General features: G+C 42.2%; 1 protein-coding gene across 4 annotated transcripts in view; it reads left to right on the top strand.

Annotated features, from left to right (window-relative positions):
* Positions 1-18545, top strand: part of tet3 (tet methylcytosine dioxygenase 3) — a 40060-nt gene that overhangs the window by 10396 nt on the left and 11119 nt on the right. For 2 of the 4 annotated variants that reach the window (XM_008417664.3, XM_008417665.3), the window contains 3 exons: positions 9534-12399; positions 14420-14510; positions 17943-18036. In XM_008417664.3, coding sequence (XP_008415886.1) covers positions 9534-12399; positions 14420-14510; positions 17943-18036 — 3051 coding nt within the window. The other 2 variants (XM_081611324.1, XM_008417666.3) reach the window with 2 other exon arrangements.

The raw sequence follows: 18545 nt of genomic DNA, 5'->3' as shown, positions 1-18545 counted from the left end.
AGCGGTCCTGAGAGCTACTAATCAGACGCCAATTGTAACGTCATTAGCAGCTAATGGTTTTACTCATCAGTGTGTTCACACACTCCCTTTAAATCATTTCTATGTTGTCTGTCAATCTGTCACTAAAACCACGTTCTGATAAGAACCCAAAATGTTCACACTACTGTGGGAGCTTGACACCCAGGATGATCGGCAGCTTTTATAGGAGCTGCAGACTCTTTAGGCCCTTTAGGAGAAACACTTTGATTTTGTCCAAGTCTTTAATGTTGCATTCATTTACTATCTGTTTCCTTTCATTCAGTCCAGTTGTAGTTACATCTAGTTAATAGTCAGATTGAAAAGCAAATAAAAATGCCAACAGCATTAAAAAATGTTTTTTTGATTCTTTGAAGGAACTTCATTTTCAATATTTTTAGAGTATCTAAAACAATAACAATTAACTTTAATGGTAAGAAATGAAATGCTGCAATCTTTACACTTTAAGCTAATTTGTTAACATGCCAACTAAAATTCATAAGAACTGCTAATTTACCTTCAATTTTTGAAGTTTTCTGTGTTTGAGTCTTTGTGTTTAACAGATTTATATTAAAATCAACAGATAAGAATCATTTTTTGTATGACTTAGAAATATATTCTGTTAATATTTCAACAATCAATCCAGAAGATCTATAAATGCAACTACTCAGTATTTTTATTTCCTTTTCCCATTTCTAATTTAATTAGCCATTATGTCGTCTGTTGTTATTGTCGCGCTATGTCCCTGTTTCCTGTGTATTTTTCTATCTACACATAATGCCCCACCTCCTCCATTTTTTGTTTTTCTGTTTCGTTTATATATTTCGTATCCATCTGTTGCAAAATGATCTGTTTCGTCATTTTTAATTAAAGCTCCTGACATTCCTGGGACGCTAAATGTAGTATTGAAATGATGGAAGTACTTCTTTACATTTGTTAAATTTGTATGAAGGCCGCAACAGTTAAAGTGGATTTTTGAGAACATCTGATAAGATTTTATTAGTCCCAACGATAAATGAGACTAATTTCATTTATTTATTTATTTCATTTATCCTAATTTCCATTCATCATGGAAATAGGTGCAATTATTCTCAGGTTCCACATAATCGCTAACATTTTCTATTTTATATTCATCGCGGTCAAAAAGATTAAATTGAACATATGTCCTCGCCATATGTGAACAAAGTATTATCACAACATTTCACATTATATGTTAATGTGTTTTATTTATTCATTGTTTATTTTGTAACATTTCATTAATTATCATTAAATAGGTGGATGGCAGAAAGACAAACAGTACTACAAAGATGATATATTTGTCAGTGATAATGTAATATGCAGCCTTACTATCAAAGTCAGTTAAGAAAACTTGTGGTCTGATCACTTTTTTCTGAATTCCTAATCCTGTCAGCACAGCAGAGAAATCCCTTTCCTACTTAAAAGTGAGTTTCAAGCACAAATGCAACGGGCAGTAAAGGGTAGCGCAATTATATGTCTGTAGTTCACAACAACCACCTTCATCAGATGAAGTCATATCCTGATACACACATGCTGGTACACAGCTGAAGGAGAACAATCTTTTTGTTTGTTGTGTGAGTCTTTCATGATCTTCTGTGGGCTGGTAGAAAACACATTCCTATCATTGAGACATCACCCTTTATGTTAATATTTTGGTCTGCATTTTTGTCACCAGGCATTGGCAGAGACGGGTTTTCTGGGGTTCATGCTGTTGAAAGTCCTCTAGTGTTACTCGGCCACATGATGTTATTCTCTTTTAATGGCTTTCTTATTTGCATTTGATCTCAGCTGAAGTCCTTTTTTTCCTATCCCAATTAAACTGTAAAATAACAAAACGGGAGATAAGAACGCAAGCATTCCCAGACTGAAAAATGAACTTGTTGTTTTCAGTGTGCGCAGCACGGTGTGGGCGGAGAGCGTGAGGTTGAGCCTTGAGCTAGAAACGCTGTGTCACCGCAGCTGAGGGAGTGAGCGAGCAAAGCGAGTGAACACGAACCGGTTGGGTGTACTCAAGTGTCGGTTGGTGTGTGGGCTTGTTGATAGCACGGAAAGGGTTAGTTGAGCCAATATTACTGTTGCCCACCCAGTGGTGGAGGCAACATCCTGGTGGGAAACATCGATGATGAGGCGGTTGCGTCATCACTGTCTGTGTTTCCTACCTCTCTTACTCTCTGCTCTCCCTCTTGCTGATTGGTGAACAGCCGTCACATGACCCAGCGCTCTACTTCTCCTCTCCCCTTGTCTTTGACAGTTTCGGCTGCGCCGTGTTTCTCTTTTGGTTTGGTGCTCATCTGCGTGCGTTTGTACGAATATGTGAGGCAAAAACGGAGGCAGGCGGTGTTCGGTCTAGATCGGGTGCCTCAGAAAATGTCGGAGCTGTAATGCAGTGAGCTGCACCAGGAGGAGAGCAGACTCAAGAAACTGAACAGAAGAACTGAGCGAGAAAGGCAGTCGGAGGCTGTTGAAAAAGCACGAGAAAATGAGAAATTTGGGGAGACCAAGAGAGCTGGGGAAAAGCAGAATAAGTGAAGCAGGGATAGACATCTGAAGTTAATCCAGTCATAGCAGAGTGTGGCTGGCTGACACGCTGAGTAATGTAAGAGAAACACCAAGCAGGGGTTCTGAGCGATCTGCATGGGGAGACAGCTATGTCCCTTCTCTGTCCTCCACCTCGTCTACCTGGTTAAATCGGTTCTCTAAACTCCGGCAGTGTTGGAGAGAGGAGAGGACGACAAGGCCTGTCAGCCAGCAAGTGAGCGAGAGGAAACAGTCTGCTATCACGACGAGGCTGTTAATGATAATGGCAGTGAAGCTAAGGCATAGCGATATGAGGTGTGTTATTGTAGACTGGAAGACCGGCGAAGACAGAAGCTTTGGATTGTCTCTATATGCGAATGCAGTGGGTTGATTACTGGCGACAACTATCTTCGTTTGGCTGCAAGCTGACGATCCTGTCTATATGTCCTCTTTCTGCAAAGCTCTTCTTTCTAGTTAGGGAAAGTCAAAATTATATCTGACCAGGTTGTCTCTATAGACTTCCCTCCCTGACTTCCTCCAGAATCATCCTTCTCCCCGACTCGCTGTTGTCAGAGTGTTTTTGAAGGTTTCTTCTCCGTTGCCCAGTGCATTCGCTCTTTTACCTGATTGTACGATTCTCATCGGGTTTCCATTTTCTTCCCCCAGCATAGATGGACTAGCTGACCTCATTGAGTTTTGATGCTTGGTCTTAACATCAGATGCTCCAAGGAACCCATTCCGCATCCTTTGGATTGTTGCAGATGGGCCAGCAAGACAGCCTGCCCTTTATCTACCAGCCCTCTTGTGCAGGTATCGTCAATTAGTAGGATTTGCTTAAAGCCACAAATGGGAGACGGAAGAGTTTGCAAGAAAGGGGGATTTGATATGATCGCTGAATGATCAAGACGCTACCGGCACCTTCTAGTTTTGTCGAAACTAAACGCTCCGACAAGGGATGGAAAAAAATCAGTGAGGAAGAGCGAATGATGTTTGCAGCGCGTATAGAAAATAGTGTTGCTTTTCTTTGCTTCTTTTCCCTTTTGCCTCTTAATTGAGATCATCTGTTCGCTCGGCAGCCACCGTTTCGCCTCCTCCATCGAAAGCAGAGGTGCTCGGACGAAACCAAAATGGTCATTTTTTGGAGCTTTAGCAGATAGATAGACACAGCCTGCAATGTAACACCATCGAATGCAGCAGAGGAAGCAGTGCTGAAGGGCGTGGATATAGTCTGAGAGAGGTGTTCTCATTGGTAAGCGCTCCTCTGCACCAAGCTGTTTCCTAGGCTGCTGCTACCAGCGACTATCCCCCACTGCTCTCTGTGTTTCTGCTCACTGCACACTCCTCCATTGCATTGTACGTACGTGCCTGCCGCGGCTCAGATAATGGCCTCTCACTAAGCACACACTGACGAGAGAGAGAGGAGAGGAGATGGAGGGGGAGACTGCACAAGAGGGAGGGAGGTACGGAGGGAGGGAAGCAAAGAGAGGGGAAGGTGGGGGCTGCGAAGAGAAGCCGACTGCATGTGTAGTCAAGTGAGAGAAAGAGGATATTGAAAAAGGGAAGGGAGGAGCAGACATAGATAATGAGAAAGGAAAAAGGACAGAACAGAAAGCTTTAGCTTTAAGACGAGCCAAGAGAATGAGTAACGTGTGTGCCGTGCCGGGGGGAGGTGTGGGTTGCGTGCGTTGCTGACTGCGTGTGTGCGCGTGACTGCGTGTATGCGTGTTTTGGTGCTCGCCGTGTCTGTGTGCCGCACAGACGACAAGGAATAAAACAACAAAAAAAAGGGAATACAACCCTGCAAGGACAGATTGCTTGTGGATCACCGTACCGGCAAGCAAGTCTCATGCCCCTCTCCGTCTCCTCCTCTGGTCTCTTCTTTTTTCCCGGCAGCCCGTCTGGACACCTCGGACAGCGTAAGTATGCGTTGTGGATCTTCGAGGCTCGCAGCCGGCTTAATTTTGTCAGGGGCTCTGCTTCATGTTCCTGCTCGTCACGCCAGCCGAGGAAAGGGTGGGGGGAAGGCAGGGGGAGGGAGGATGGGGTGGCGTTGTGTATGTGGGATTTAGGTTCAGCTGTCTGCTCAGAAGCTGAACTTAACCCCCTCAGTGCCACAACTAGTATTCTCCAGTGCTTTGTCTCCTCCCTCCATTTTTTTGTGGAGAGTCAGTTAAACTGCACTTGTTTCTTTCCCAAACAAACCTGGCAACCCAGTCTGTCTGGTGTACCAGGTTTGACTAGATTTGTTCCGGTTGGATGGAAATATATGCGTGCATGGTACTTTGTGCCATGGGTCAAGTCGGCACAATGGTTTGTGTGTGTTTGCAAGTAAAATAAAGGGAGGCATTTAGGAAAGGACGGAGGCTCTCAGTTCTGTCATGGTATAAATATTTTTCACATGGTCTGTTCAGTCTGTTAAGGAGCACCATAGGTGAAAACTAGAGCAGATGTCAGCACTTTTCAATTAAAAGTCCCTTCAAACACAATTAAAGCTCAGACTATGAGAATTCAGCATGCATTGGATAATATTTGGTGAGGTGTACCCTTTTCTCTAAATCACACTCATTCTAAGCTTCCAACTTAAGAGAAGTGAACCCCCCACAGGTTTGTGTGTGTAACTGAGAAAAACAGGAAAGGAGAGTGTCAGTGTGACTGACAGTGCATGGTTGTGGGATGTTAGACTGTGCAGTGTTGCAGTCAGCCTGTTTCAACACACTGCAGTTCTCATAACTGCCGCACACTACCTCCCCCCCGCCTTCCTCTTTCCCATCTGATGCCGCTGATAGTACAGACATGGGGCCTCTCACGTATTACATGCCGGCTGTTTGACGCCACCCCTTCACCGACCCAGGAACCCCCCGCACAGAAGGTGGATTCAAAAGGCACAAGCACACCGCCTGCCCAGTAATTACCCACTTCAAAGACTCATTTCAATAATATTCAAATGATGGAGGCGCTGCATATTAGACTCTCTTCTACCTTCATACAGGACTTGGAAGGATGCTAGTGGATTCACTTTGCTCCATATCACTTCACATTGGTATTGAGGGTAAGACCTTCAGTGAGAAGTAGGAGTCTAAGGTATCTTGGCAGTTTCTAGTGTATTTTATGAGTGATGATATATGTGTACTGATCAAAGATTTGTGGTCAATAAAACAATATTATTTTTAGCGTTCTTGTTTATTTGTGTTAGCAGAATTATCACACTGTGTGAGACAGAAGTCACTGTAAAACATGTCAATAGCAATTGAAAACAAAGACATGTTTCAATCAGTTTTTTGTGGACAATGCGTATTTTGAAGTTTCTCACTAGAAAAGGTCAAAATAGCTTCCTCCATTTTACAAAACAGTTTTTACACTTGCTTGAGGTGGTTTTTTTTTTTAGCTTTTCCAAAAAAAAAAAAAGTTCTGATGTAGCAAACTTTTATCTCACATGACTGATTGCTCAAACTTCTTATGACAATTAGATGGAAACAGAGTTAATGATTTAGACTTTTGGAATTTTATAATGTACATTTACCACAAAAGAAATTATGTTTAACAGGGAAACTGTCAACATCAGTCAAAATATATTGATCACATTAAAAATAATCGCATACTTAGACAATCAAATCTGATTTATTGAGTTTCCACTGAGACTCCTTCTCTAATAAAATGTGGTACAGAACAAGAATTTTTCAGCAGCATCCATCGATCCATCCATTTTCTTACACCCTTGTCCCTCAGTGGGGTCGGGAGGGGTGCTGGTGCCCATCTCCAGCTAGCGTACCGGGCGAGAGGCGGGGTACACCCTGGATAGGTCGCCAGTCTGTCGCAGGGCAACACAGAGACACACAGGACACACAACCATGCACACACACACTCACACCTAGGGGCAATTTGGAGAGGCCAATTAACCTGACAGTCATGTTTTTGGACTGTGGGAGGAAACCGGAGTACCCGGAGAAAACCCACGCATGCACAGGGAGAACATGCAAACTCCATGCAGAAAGACCGGGGCTGGGAATCGAACCCAGAACCTTCTTGCTGCAAGGCAACAGCTCTACCAACTACGCCACTGTGCAGCCCATTTTTCAGCAGCAAGAGAGAAAACAATTTTCAGAAGTATGTTGCCCAACAAATCGGATGGAGAAATCAACTTGCTGTGACAACAGCAGGTCTTTATAAGCTGATAAAGCTAAAATCTGATCTCTGTACACAACTATGACAGAACAAGGCGGCTTAGGAGTAAAATGACTGATGTCTGCCAAAGTCTAGCTCTCTTCAACCTGAAGGAACTGTCCACATGCCTCTGCAGAAGATACATATTTCTTTTAAACAACCCAGTAAAACGTAAAGTAGCTAATGTGGAGTGTTCTTCCCACAGTACCAACTTCCACACCATAGAGTGTTTGCTTGCATGACCTGGCAGTACATTAATTCATCGTAGGTTTAAGTTTCCGACTGGTCTGACACCAGAGCTATTAAACCTAAAAGTTGATGACAAGATTTTCCAGAACATTGAATAACACTCCCGTCTGTTGGCCTTCTGCGTTAGTGCTAAAGTAACTAGTAACACTGCCAGTGTTTCCTTTTCACAAGGGCCACTGAGCATGTTAGAAAACACTGTTTAGACACAACATGAACTCTGTCAATGATTTCTGAACCTAGCCTTGAATTATATTTGTTTGCTGGCTCTCGAGACTTGTAGATAATAATGTAAAATAAGTGAGACTGGGCTGAACACTGCAAGAAACAGATACAAATGAAATACTTTGAAATTTGGAGCTACCAACATGGTGACTTACTGGTTTTCAAATGCAGGGGAAGTTAGATATGTGGCTGTACTGTCAGCTCATGATGAGTCCACACCTGGAAATACCAGCTGAACCTGCCTGAGCTGTAAAAAGGCTTTGGACCTGTTGCTTGGAAAAAGCAACAGGTCTCTTAGTACTTATACACAGAGCAGATCTTTTCCTGGACAATCACTACAGTAGTGAAAAATGAGCTTTACATGAGCAAAACTCTCAACTATTTATCCTTATAAATATTATAGTTTGAATAACCCTTTGAATTCCCCCTGCTGTTAAAGGAGGCTATTCCTAAAACAATCTGGCCCAGTCAAATTTGACTGAAGAAGAGGAGGCCTTCTAGGTCAAGTGATGCAACAACATGTACTTCACCATTTTCACTTTATCTGATTCTCCTAGTATTTTTTTATCAGGGTTGTTTTTTGTTTTTTTTAAGTGAACTTATTACATTTTTTGTCATTATTACATCCACTAGGCTGGTAACACCTGAATTTTTTTTTATCACTGTTAATTTGTAAGTTGAGGTAACATATTTATTAACTGAGATAATCAAGTGAATGGATAATTGTTCAACGAATGGATAATCCCTTAATGTGACTGTCATGACTGAGTAACAATAATATTTCAACACAAGACTGTGCTTGGACAAAATGTTCATTTGTTTTACAGACAACCTGTCATCTCAGATTGAAAAGTATGTTAGACTGCCATCACTGCTGCTTTGTAACTAATGTGATGTTTATATTAAAAGCTCAAAAACTATGCAAAGAAAATTGTATTGTTTATTTTTGTTCTATGTATTATTATTGATAGGCTAACATCATTGATATCAAAACAATCTTTTTATTTTAACATATTTCTTCTTACTAAAGGTAGTATTACTGTTTAGGAGGAATGCAGAGAGAATCCAAACTGATAGAGAATCAGTGGAGGGAGCTAAGTGCCAATAAATTTTCCTCAATTTCCTTAATTTTGGAAGATTAGTGATCAGGAGATACATGAAAAACTGATCATCTACCTTCTGTCAACTTTGCGACATTTGCACTAGAGGGGAGACTAGAAACTAAAATAATTGGGATCGGCTAAAATTGAAATCAGCAGGTTGGTGATCAATGATCAGCCAGAAAACTGAAATCAGTGCAACCTGGGATAAAACATCAAAAATATTGGTGGAGAATAGTTTGATTTAGAGCTTGATTTAGTATTTTGAAATGCAATCACCAAAGACTCACTGGATGCAATATTTAGTCAGACATTATAATTTATGTGTCGTGCATTCACTCACTGCATAACCATGATGTATTTGAGCAGTTGACTAGAGTTTAACTGGCTTTAATGGCCATACATGACTAGACCCATACACATGAGCTTTGATCATAACTGGTATAGTTATTGCAATTACATATTTTTTCTAATAAAGTCCAGTCCTGGTTTGATAGCTGTGAGAGTGAGAGTAAGTAAAAGTTTCCTATTGATTCTTTAGACGGGTATAAATAGGTTTTCAAAAATGAATACTTCTTTTACATTGTTGTAGATGCTCATCTCATTTCCTTGCTGAAACAGATCTATTGATTGAGTAAAAATATTTTTAGTTCTTAATCTGCCAGGGGTACAAATAAATTTGGGCCGAAAATATTTTTCCTATAAATAAAAAACGAGGCAGGTAGTGTCCGTCTACTTTTCAGTCCTCACCGTTTATCATTGTGTATCTAGTGCCTAACCTCTGCCACAATCAGCAGAAGTTAGGCACTCCAGCTGCCTGCTTTGCATAACCCAACCGATCTAAAGCACAGTGTCCAACTGTGAAACTGTTGTGCTACTTGTCAGAGTGTGGACTCGTCTTATGCCTGATGTAAAACCACTCTATGGTGGATAATTTATCTCATATTTTATAGTCTTCACTGATCTGATCGTGAGGTACTATGTAATATTGAAAGTATTAAATATGTAAGATCAAGTCAGGGAAAAGCTCCAATGAAACCTTGGATTGATCCTGAGAAAATGGAATTACTCTTTTACTTGGTTGTCTCTATTGTTGATGTACAAGATGTTAAAAAAATTTCATATCCATATTTGTGATATAAACAACTGAACATATTCAGCTCATTACCTCTTATTTGCACCACTTGTTTTGTGCGTGTACAATGTTGCTTTGTACAGCTTTACTTACCACTCTGCATTTTTGTCTTTCAGACTGTTCACAAAGTCACTACAGTGGATGGCCTCACAAACGGAGGCCAGATGGAAATTGGTTCACATGAGCGCCTCCAGGAAGGCGCGTTGAGCCTGGATTTGGCCAATGGGGTGAACCCCTACCACAACAACGATGAGGCATCTATGGAAACAGACGAGCAGAGGACAGGAGGTGTGCCTGAAAGGCAAAGCTGGGTGCCAGGACACAGCAAGGTCAATGAGACCCAACAGCAGCAATCATGCTGGAGCAGCAGTAGTGGTACAACCCCTGCTGAGGGAGTCCACTATGCAGATATAGAAGATGCCCAGAATCTGGTAGCTTTTTCTGCTACGGCTAGCTCTTTGCCTCCTTCTTCCTCTTCATCTTGCCTTGTCCTGCAGCCTAATACAGCCAAGTTATATGAGAAGTTCACCCAAGAGACATGTGCTGATGGTGCTCATTCCAGAGTCTCTGCAGGTGCTCCTGAAACAAGCTGCGAACCTTTGGAAGACCTTGACATCTTACAGACAGCACTGAGCCAAGCTAAACATGGGCACAAGCCCCCTAATTGCAACTGTGATGGGCATGGTTGTCCAGACTACATGGAGTGGTTGGAAAAGAAAATTAAATTAGCAACTAGAAGGGATCAAGGATCTCACAAAATGGGTGATGAGACCCCACATTTGGAGCAACCCCATTTGCCACATCAACATCAGATGTACCAACAAGTGAATGGTGCCCACCATATGCCCACTTCGTGTTTGCAACAGCAACAGGAAGTTAATCAGTACTCTCACCAAGACCAAGTGCCCTCCTCCAAACCCCCTATTCCTTGCTCCCCCCAGGTGCTCTCCATAGCCAAGGAGAAAAACATCAGTCTTCAGACTGCCCTTGCGATAGATGCACTCACACAGTTATCCAGTCCTCAAACAGTCACTGCTCCAGGTCAGGGTTTCAGAAACAACTTTCATAACCACCAAAACACACCTAGTTTGATCCCTTCCTCTCTTAATGACAACTCATCATCACGGTCCCAGTCTGTCCCTCCAGGGCTGCATACCAACCAGCAGGGTGCAGCGTCTTACGAACACCATAGACCCCAGTCCCAGGGCCAGCCAGCCCGTGCTTCTCCTCTCCCATCCTCTACCTCTCCATTTCCAGGTCAGGGAAAAGCTCCAGGTTTCAGTTCTAATCCACAGCAGTGGCGGCAGGGCTCTGACAAAGATCCAGAACAGAGGAATCCATGGATGTTCAGAAAGCCTGAGCCCCATGCTCACTTTGCAATTGCGCCTCCAAATAACTCAGACCCCATGTCAGAGCTTAAACAACTGCTCGGTGACACCAAGTTGAAAAATGCTTCTTTTAAGCTTCCACTCACACAGCAGCTTAGCTTGAATCAGAATGGTGGCATTCAAGTCCAGGGCAGAATAAAACAAGAGCCAGACTCTGGTGAGCATTATCATCACACTTCCTCAACTGGACGTTATGAAATGTCTAATGGTCAACAGCAGGGTCAGCATTACCCTGGAAATCCTATGTCTCCTGGCCAAGCAGCCATACGTCACTCCACTCAGGCAGCTCTTCAACATCACCTCCATCACAGGAGGAACCTGTTCTCTACCCACCCACCTGGCTTTGGAGTACCAAGCCCACGTGCACCTATGACTTGTCAAGACTTGAAAAAATGGTGGCCCCAGATGGATGCTGAAGGTTTGTCAATTCTGCCAATCAAACAGGAACCCAAGAGGAGGAAAAACACCCAAGGGTCTCCTGTTATGAAATCAGTGGGTGGAATGGCTATAGGTCCTGCTCTTCCCAAACCCAAACAGATAATCATCAAGAAGAACAAGCAGAAAGCCTCCATGCCAACCTTCCTCCCTCAGGCTCAAATTGCTATACAAAAACCACCAGTTCACATGATGGACACATCCCCATCCTTGACCAATTCCCAAATATGCTCTCTCAACCCTTTGGCCCTCCTCAGTAACGCCGCTCAGGCTTCTGCAGCAGGTCTCCCTGCCCCAGAACAATCTCAGGTATGCATTTCCAACACCTCTCCAACTCCTTCCAGTGTTACAACGGGAAACGCCCCAGCTGTCACGGACCCCTCGTCCACATCTGTGGTTCTTTCAGCCATCTCAAAATCAGAAGAAGCAGGCATCAGTTTAACCTCCACCAACACCAGCAATGCCACACCTTTGACCTCCACAGCTCCATCCAACACCTCATCGTTGCAGAAACTCATTAACATAGATCCAAAGTACGAAGAGCTGATCCGCCAGTTCGAGGCTGAATTTGGAAACTTAGCCCCAGACACATCCCCAAGTCCGCGAAAGGAGGAGACCACACCGGCCCCTATACTAGCGAATCAATCCCTGATCAGTCCTCAAGACCTCAGTCTTGCATCATCTAACACCACCCAGTCTGTCTCCTCAGTCCCTATTCCTCAAGCCAACACCACACCTCAATTAGACGATCAGAAAATGGAAGTTAGCAAGAGTGACTCAGATACCCAAAGTGAATTAACAGTTAGTCAGCCTTCCAATGAGGGCAGTCAACATACAAGGCCTGTCAATGTTTCTCAGAACCAGGAGACTATTTTGGACAAGCAGCAGCTGCAGCAAAGAATGTTAGAAGAAGCACTGGGCATGCAAGACTCTCCACTGCCTAAGCGAATTAAAATTGAAGCTTCAGGAGAATTAGCGGTACTATCCACCACATGCTACTCTGAGGAGGGCACACCAGTAAAGGATGGCCTAAATTCCTCACCATCTCTAAAAGGCTTTCTCGACTCCCCCTTGCGCTACCTAGACACCCCTACCAAGAACCTGCTGGATACTCCGATCAAGGACCCGCAGTCAGAGTTCCCAACCTGTACCTGTGTGGGTAAGTGTGTGCACAGATTTTGACAGGTTTCTGTCTGTGGACAGACCCCTTTAAAGTATTGCAGAGGGACATCGAGGTGCGGAGGTACATTTAAGTTAGAAATGTAATCTGAAGCTACGGAGCATACATGTTTTGCAGCCACCTTTAGTTCTTGGTCTGCATAAGTGATTCACCTTAACACCAGCTCCTGCCTGGATACTTGTTGTCAGAGAATGTGTGTGTTGCTGTGGTTTAAAGTTGTGATCATCCAGACAGTGAGGCACTGAAGGCAGCAGGCAGGAACAATAGCTGTGTTGGCAGAAGGAGCTTTTTGTGGGGGGGGCTGGCAGGCAAGCAGATCCAAACCTTTGTTAAACAGAGAGCAGTTCAGTCTTATCTTCTGGTTGGCATCCTGCTTACAGTGTTTCCAAGACTATGTTTCTGTACAGTGGAAACGAATAATGTGAATTAATACTAATATTTGTATTACAATCAGGTCAGTTTAAGTCAGTTGGCTTTTTAAAATATTGCTGTACAATATTTTGATTCTCAGTCATCATGTCAATGTAAGAGCAGAATCGCAGTTGCAAAAGACTACTTTGGATTCTACGTTTTGCCATTGGATTTAGAAGTCATGTATTGACACTCATCATTCCAATAATACATTTTCCCAGTTGAGTAGTTATTCCAACTCCTGATTTCACATTCTGAGAGGTTTTCTTAAAATCATGCAGCCTCTTCATCAGGACAGTAGCCGTAGCTACCGTCTGAATAACTTAGCCATTCAGAAGAGGATTCCCAGGGAAGGTATAAAGAAATTTACAGCATTTTACTGACACTAATCAAAGTTTAAGCATGTCAGTAGTTTCCTGATCCAGTATCTAATCAGCTCTCTGCAGGATGCAACCACACCAGAATTAAACAGCTTCTGGAGACATAGTTATAGCTTTTAAAACCATAATTTGAGCACACACACACCTCTAGTATTTTCACACAAGAATATGGTATGACTCCTCCACTCCCTCCCATGAGCCACGCCTTGTTTCCTCCATGTACTGCCAAGAGAATGTGACCTCACTTTGCCTTTTTAACCAGAAACACTCACACATATCTGAGAACTGCACATTGCTCAGATAGTGATCTGATAAAGAATTTACATTTGGACAAAATTATAGAGTTAGCTGCTATGCAATCGACACACTGGTGAAAGCAAGGCAGTGGTTCCCACATGCAGCACCGTTTCAGAACTCTCCAGCAGAGTCTGAGGTAGAAGTTCACCTGGATGATCTAGGATCAAACACAGCAGTACATGTCATTCACACTCACACAATGTAAGCTTCTGCTTTACAAAGTATCAAACAGCAGACCACACCCTACATTCACACACCACTATCTTTGCATGGGGGAGTATATATACATCCTCCTGTGTGTTGGTATGAACTAGATGTTGTAATCATGCACATACTATTTCAGCCTCAGCTTCAAAGATGATGCCATTGAGTTTTTTTTAAGGCATACCAGCTGCAGAACAGTAAAGACAGTACACGACTATTTCAGTTATTACAGCTGTGAAAACAAAAAGCTCAATTATAGTCAGGTTGGTTATGCTTTAATCAAACGGATCCATCCTATCTGGTTGATTGTTGAGGGTTGCTGTCCTGCTGGAAGGAAGAGTATGTCGCAGTTTCACAGATTTTCTTTGAGGATTACCCTGTGTTTACCTCTGTCCATCTTTTTATCAACTCTAGTCTTTCTATGCAGAAGAGCATTATTCCCTTAAAGTTTAGAAATATCCCTTTTCTATTTTTTGAAAGAAAAAAAAAGTTTTCATACAAAAATATTATTTCAAGTAACGTATAGAAAAGAAATGATAAGAAAAATGATATAAAGCAAAGTGCAATGCCCTCTGCTGTTCACAGTAGTGTAAAAAAACTAATTGTTGTCATTTGGGAATATTTTTTTATATTTAAATGTATTTTCTTGTGTTATTAGATATATTTGTGTGTGCATAAACCTTACCCTGAACTTTCTCTCTCCCAAGAACATATCCTGGAGAAAGATGAAGGGCCGTACTACAATCACCTGGGATCAGGACCTACAGTAGCCTCCATACGAAGTTTGATGGAGATGAGGTGTGCCATTTCTCCCTTTCTACCTCTTCCTCCTACATGCTTTTGCCTCTCTCTTTCTCTCTCTCTCTCGCTTCTCTTTCCCTCCGCCTCCTCTTGTTATGTCCCAGGGGAATCCATGACCCAGAATCTCGTTGGTGGAATGGGAGATATAAGCATCATCAGCATTAGCAAGAACTGTGTGACGCACAGCTGAGAATGAGAACAAGAACAAGAAGAAGGATAGATACTGAATGAAGTGATTATTACATAATTTTGAAACAAACCATGACTTTAGTGTCACATGCAGTGTATTCACCTTGTCCTATGTTGTTAGGAATAGCATTATTATTGAACACTGTGGGTCACAGCCTGTTGTCTTGCATCTAAATGATGACACAGTTTAACTTTTCAAAAGGTTAAGGGGTTCATTTCAGCCTTTAACTTTCAGGATCGGGTGGAAGGGGGGGTTTACACCAGAGCCCACTCTTTGTTGTTCCAGAAATGACGCAAGATGCACAGACCCCATTGTCCCTGCCTCGACCTTTGACCCACCTCTGAACCGAGCAGGACCATCCCTGTGGTAACGGCCATTAATCCCCAGGCCCTCTTAGCTACTGCAGGGTGACTCCTATTCAGCAGGAGCCCCTTGTCCTCACTGTCACGCCAAATCTACTCAGGGCTGCGGGTTTCACAATGGCAGGTATCCAGCTGGGGGTGGCGTGGGAGTGGGGGACGACCTGATATGAGCTGTGAACGGACATGTGACAGGTTCTGATGAACTGACCCCACCCCAGAACAAACCTCCGACCTCCATTCCTCCTCCTGCGCACCTAACAGGAGAACACTACCCTCCCCCCGGAAACAATACTCGGCTATACTCACTGAAATCAGCGCAGACACGTCTCCATGTGTTAGGCCTGATGCTGGCTGTGTGCAGAAACCTGTGGGTTCTGGGTAACTCTGCCGTTTTTGTGTGAATATCTCAGAGTCCTGTGAACACACACTTCACGCCGGCTACTGTAGCAGAGTTCAGTCTTGTTACAGTGGCTGTATGCCTCTACACCACTGTTGTCCAGTTTTCCAGACATGGGCAACAAACATCAGGGTTTTATTTTCTCACTTCAAATTAAGTTTATTGACAAAATTTACAATTGTTCATTTGAATAATTAAATGAAACTAATATAGCTAATATTTTATCCAAATTCATTTTAAAATCCTACTTCAAAAAACTACTGTAAGTCTTTAATATTTGTAGTGCTCATGGCAGTGTTTCATTGCATGTTAGAAATATGATTAAGACAGATATCTTAGTCATATTCTCTGAACTTTTTGAAGTTCAGAGAAGTGATTGTTGAGTCTCACAAACATGGATAAGGAAACAAAAAGATAGAAAAGACCCTGAGAACCCGTCTACACGGAGCCATTCTTCAGTTAAACCGTAACATTTTTGTTACACGACACCGCTGACTGGAGTCTCTCACTCTAGTACTTTTAGAAACCAGTGAAACTTTCCTGTACCACTCACTGCAGAGGTGAGAAGTACTCTGCAGGTGTGAAAGCTCACATGCTCAGAAAGCACAGCTGCAGGGTTTATTCTACTGGCAGATAACAACAAAAACAACCATGGCTAGCATTGTGCTGTGTGTTACTTAACGTCACCAGTTCAACACACTTCCTGACTAAGAATATATGTGTTACATGAGCACTACATCAATGGGAATTGGAGATGGGTCGCTGTTAACAAAAGAACGTCTCGTTCAATGACATACTAAAATCACAGTGCCATCTAGTGGCCTGGCATGACAACAGCAGATGACAAATGTGGAACCTTTCCCCAAACAACATCTGAAAAACAGTTTCCAGGCAGCAGTCTCCTGTAAAGATAGCCTAAAATAACCTGGAAGCATAGTACCTGCAAGTTTTAAACTTCCAGGAACTGTGACTACACCATGTGGACATGACAGCAAACTCGAAGCCATCAGTCTCAGAGGTGAGACTTAAGTACACATTCCAAGCCACTCGGGTTGTCAGAAACCCTTGACTGACCACTACAGACTTGCAGCTTGAGTTTTCAGTTTCCCTTCTAAGACTGAAGGGCTCCATACCTCCACCCCAAGAGCTACCCCGTTACTGAGCCAAAAATAACATCAGCTCAGATTAGATTACAACTGTCTGAATGAGCCAAATGGGTGTTTTAAGATTTTGTAGTGGAATTGTGAATAAAAACAGGAATTCTTGGGGACTTTAGATCAGTGGCATGTCTGGAGGAGGAGGAATGAAGCATACCCTGAATAGAACAGAAAATCTACAGTGAAGCATGGTGGTGAGTCAGTGAAGCTCTGTGGGAGCTTTGCTTCCTGTGTAGTGCAAAGAGATAAGGGAGGTAGGGGTGATGAGTATCTCTGAGGCTATATTAGTCATTAAAAGTGATTTTGTGTTAAATTTAAAGAAACAACCTGTGATATTTGTTGTATCAAGTTATTTAAGTTGTCCTTGGTTGATATGTTTTGCCAATCTACCTAATTTGTCATCAGAGTTAAAACACTTTAGATCACATTTGTAGACATTCATACAACTTTTCTGCTGCTAAAACACATTACCCAACATTCACTCTTCTTTTTTTGAACACTGAACAACACATATTCAGCTGTTCACATTATCATATCCTTCAATAATCCCCATGGAAGTATTGACTGTAATACAATGTGATAAGCAAAGAGTTCTGAAGTGAAATAATATAAAATACATACAAGTAATTTAAAAGGAAATCATTCTGTAAACTGCTTCTATATACAATTATGCATGATGAACTACCTATCAGATCCGGTGTGCTTACTGAGCTAGCCAATGAGATTTCACTCATTGTTTAGAATAGCAAATAAAAGAGAATACAGATTCTTCTTAATTAAACATTTATCATTTTGAATTTATTTATTTAAAGAATGTTTATTAAATGATACCAGAGGATTGCAGCTTTTCTGTTAATGTCAATTGCTAACACGAGTTTCTGTATTTACTGTAACGATGCAACACAGAAAAAGCTAACGTCAGCTTCGTCTATAGCAGTGCCATGTGACATCACATCAGGCATACTTTCTACTCACTGCTTCCTTGAATTTCATAGTTTTAAATCATTTCAAGATAGCATTAGCCTGGCATACTACTGGTTGCTTCTCCTGTAGGCAAACAACACATTTCATGTTATTTTTCCAACCCATCTAAAAATGTTACAAACTGTTATTTTAAAGTTATTTTATGTTCGTATAAAAACTATTTCATACTGAAGAAATACTATACATTAACGTTAGTGGTTTAAAAACATGACACTTCAAAACATTGGTATCCATTAGGCTAACCCTAATCAAATGCAGGTGACGAAGTTCTACTTAACATTGACTTTTCCATTGTTCGTTTGCAAACTATAGCTAAACTGTTTATTTTCCTCTTTGCAGATACGGAGAGAAGGGAGAAGCGATTCGCATTGAGAAGGTGGTGTACACAGGCAAAGAGGGGAAGAGCTCACATGGTTGTCCTATTGCCAAGTGGGTAAGTAGAACTGCATCATTCCACTGTGTAGTAGAAACCAGGACACAATCTCTGTGGGATAACCGTCAGCGTTTCATAAAACACTCAAGTTTTTCAAAATCTTCTGTTGAATATTGCTCTGATAGTCTTATAATCCAGTGAACATTTGAAAAAGCAGAGGTGTTCAGGAATGTTTGGCCCCACTTAGCAACTGGGACAGGAAATTAACTTGTGATTTGTGTGGAAGGAATGTGTATTTGTGCATATTTTGGAGGATGCAGAGGAAATTCACATTATGTGTGAAATTCACATAAAGTGAACCGTTCTGAAAAGCCCAGTAGATGAAGTTGCAGCTTCATAAAAGGTTGATTGGTTAACTCACAACAACTAAGCCAAATGGAGGCCCATCTGTGGATTTATTTTAAGGCGACATCTTAAATGCTGCATGTGTCTTTGTGTGACATGGTGGGAAAAAAATCTAACAAAATCCAGGAAGTTTTCAAGAAGAGAATTATGGAGCTGCAGAAGTC

The sequence above is a fragment of the Poecilia reticulata genome, chromosome 9, assembly GCF_904066995.2.
Source record: "Poecilia reticulata chromosome 9, P_reticulata-male-v2, whole genome shotgun sequence".
In the NCBI taxonomy this organism is placed as follows: Eukaryota; Metazoa; Chordata; class Actinopteri; order Cyprinodontiformes; family Poeciliidae; genus Poecilia; species Poecilia reticulata.
The sequence above is the reverse complement of the archived record's forward strand: the minus strand, read 5'-3'. Positions and strand labels throughout refer to the sequence as shown.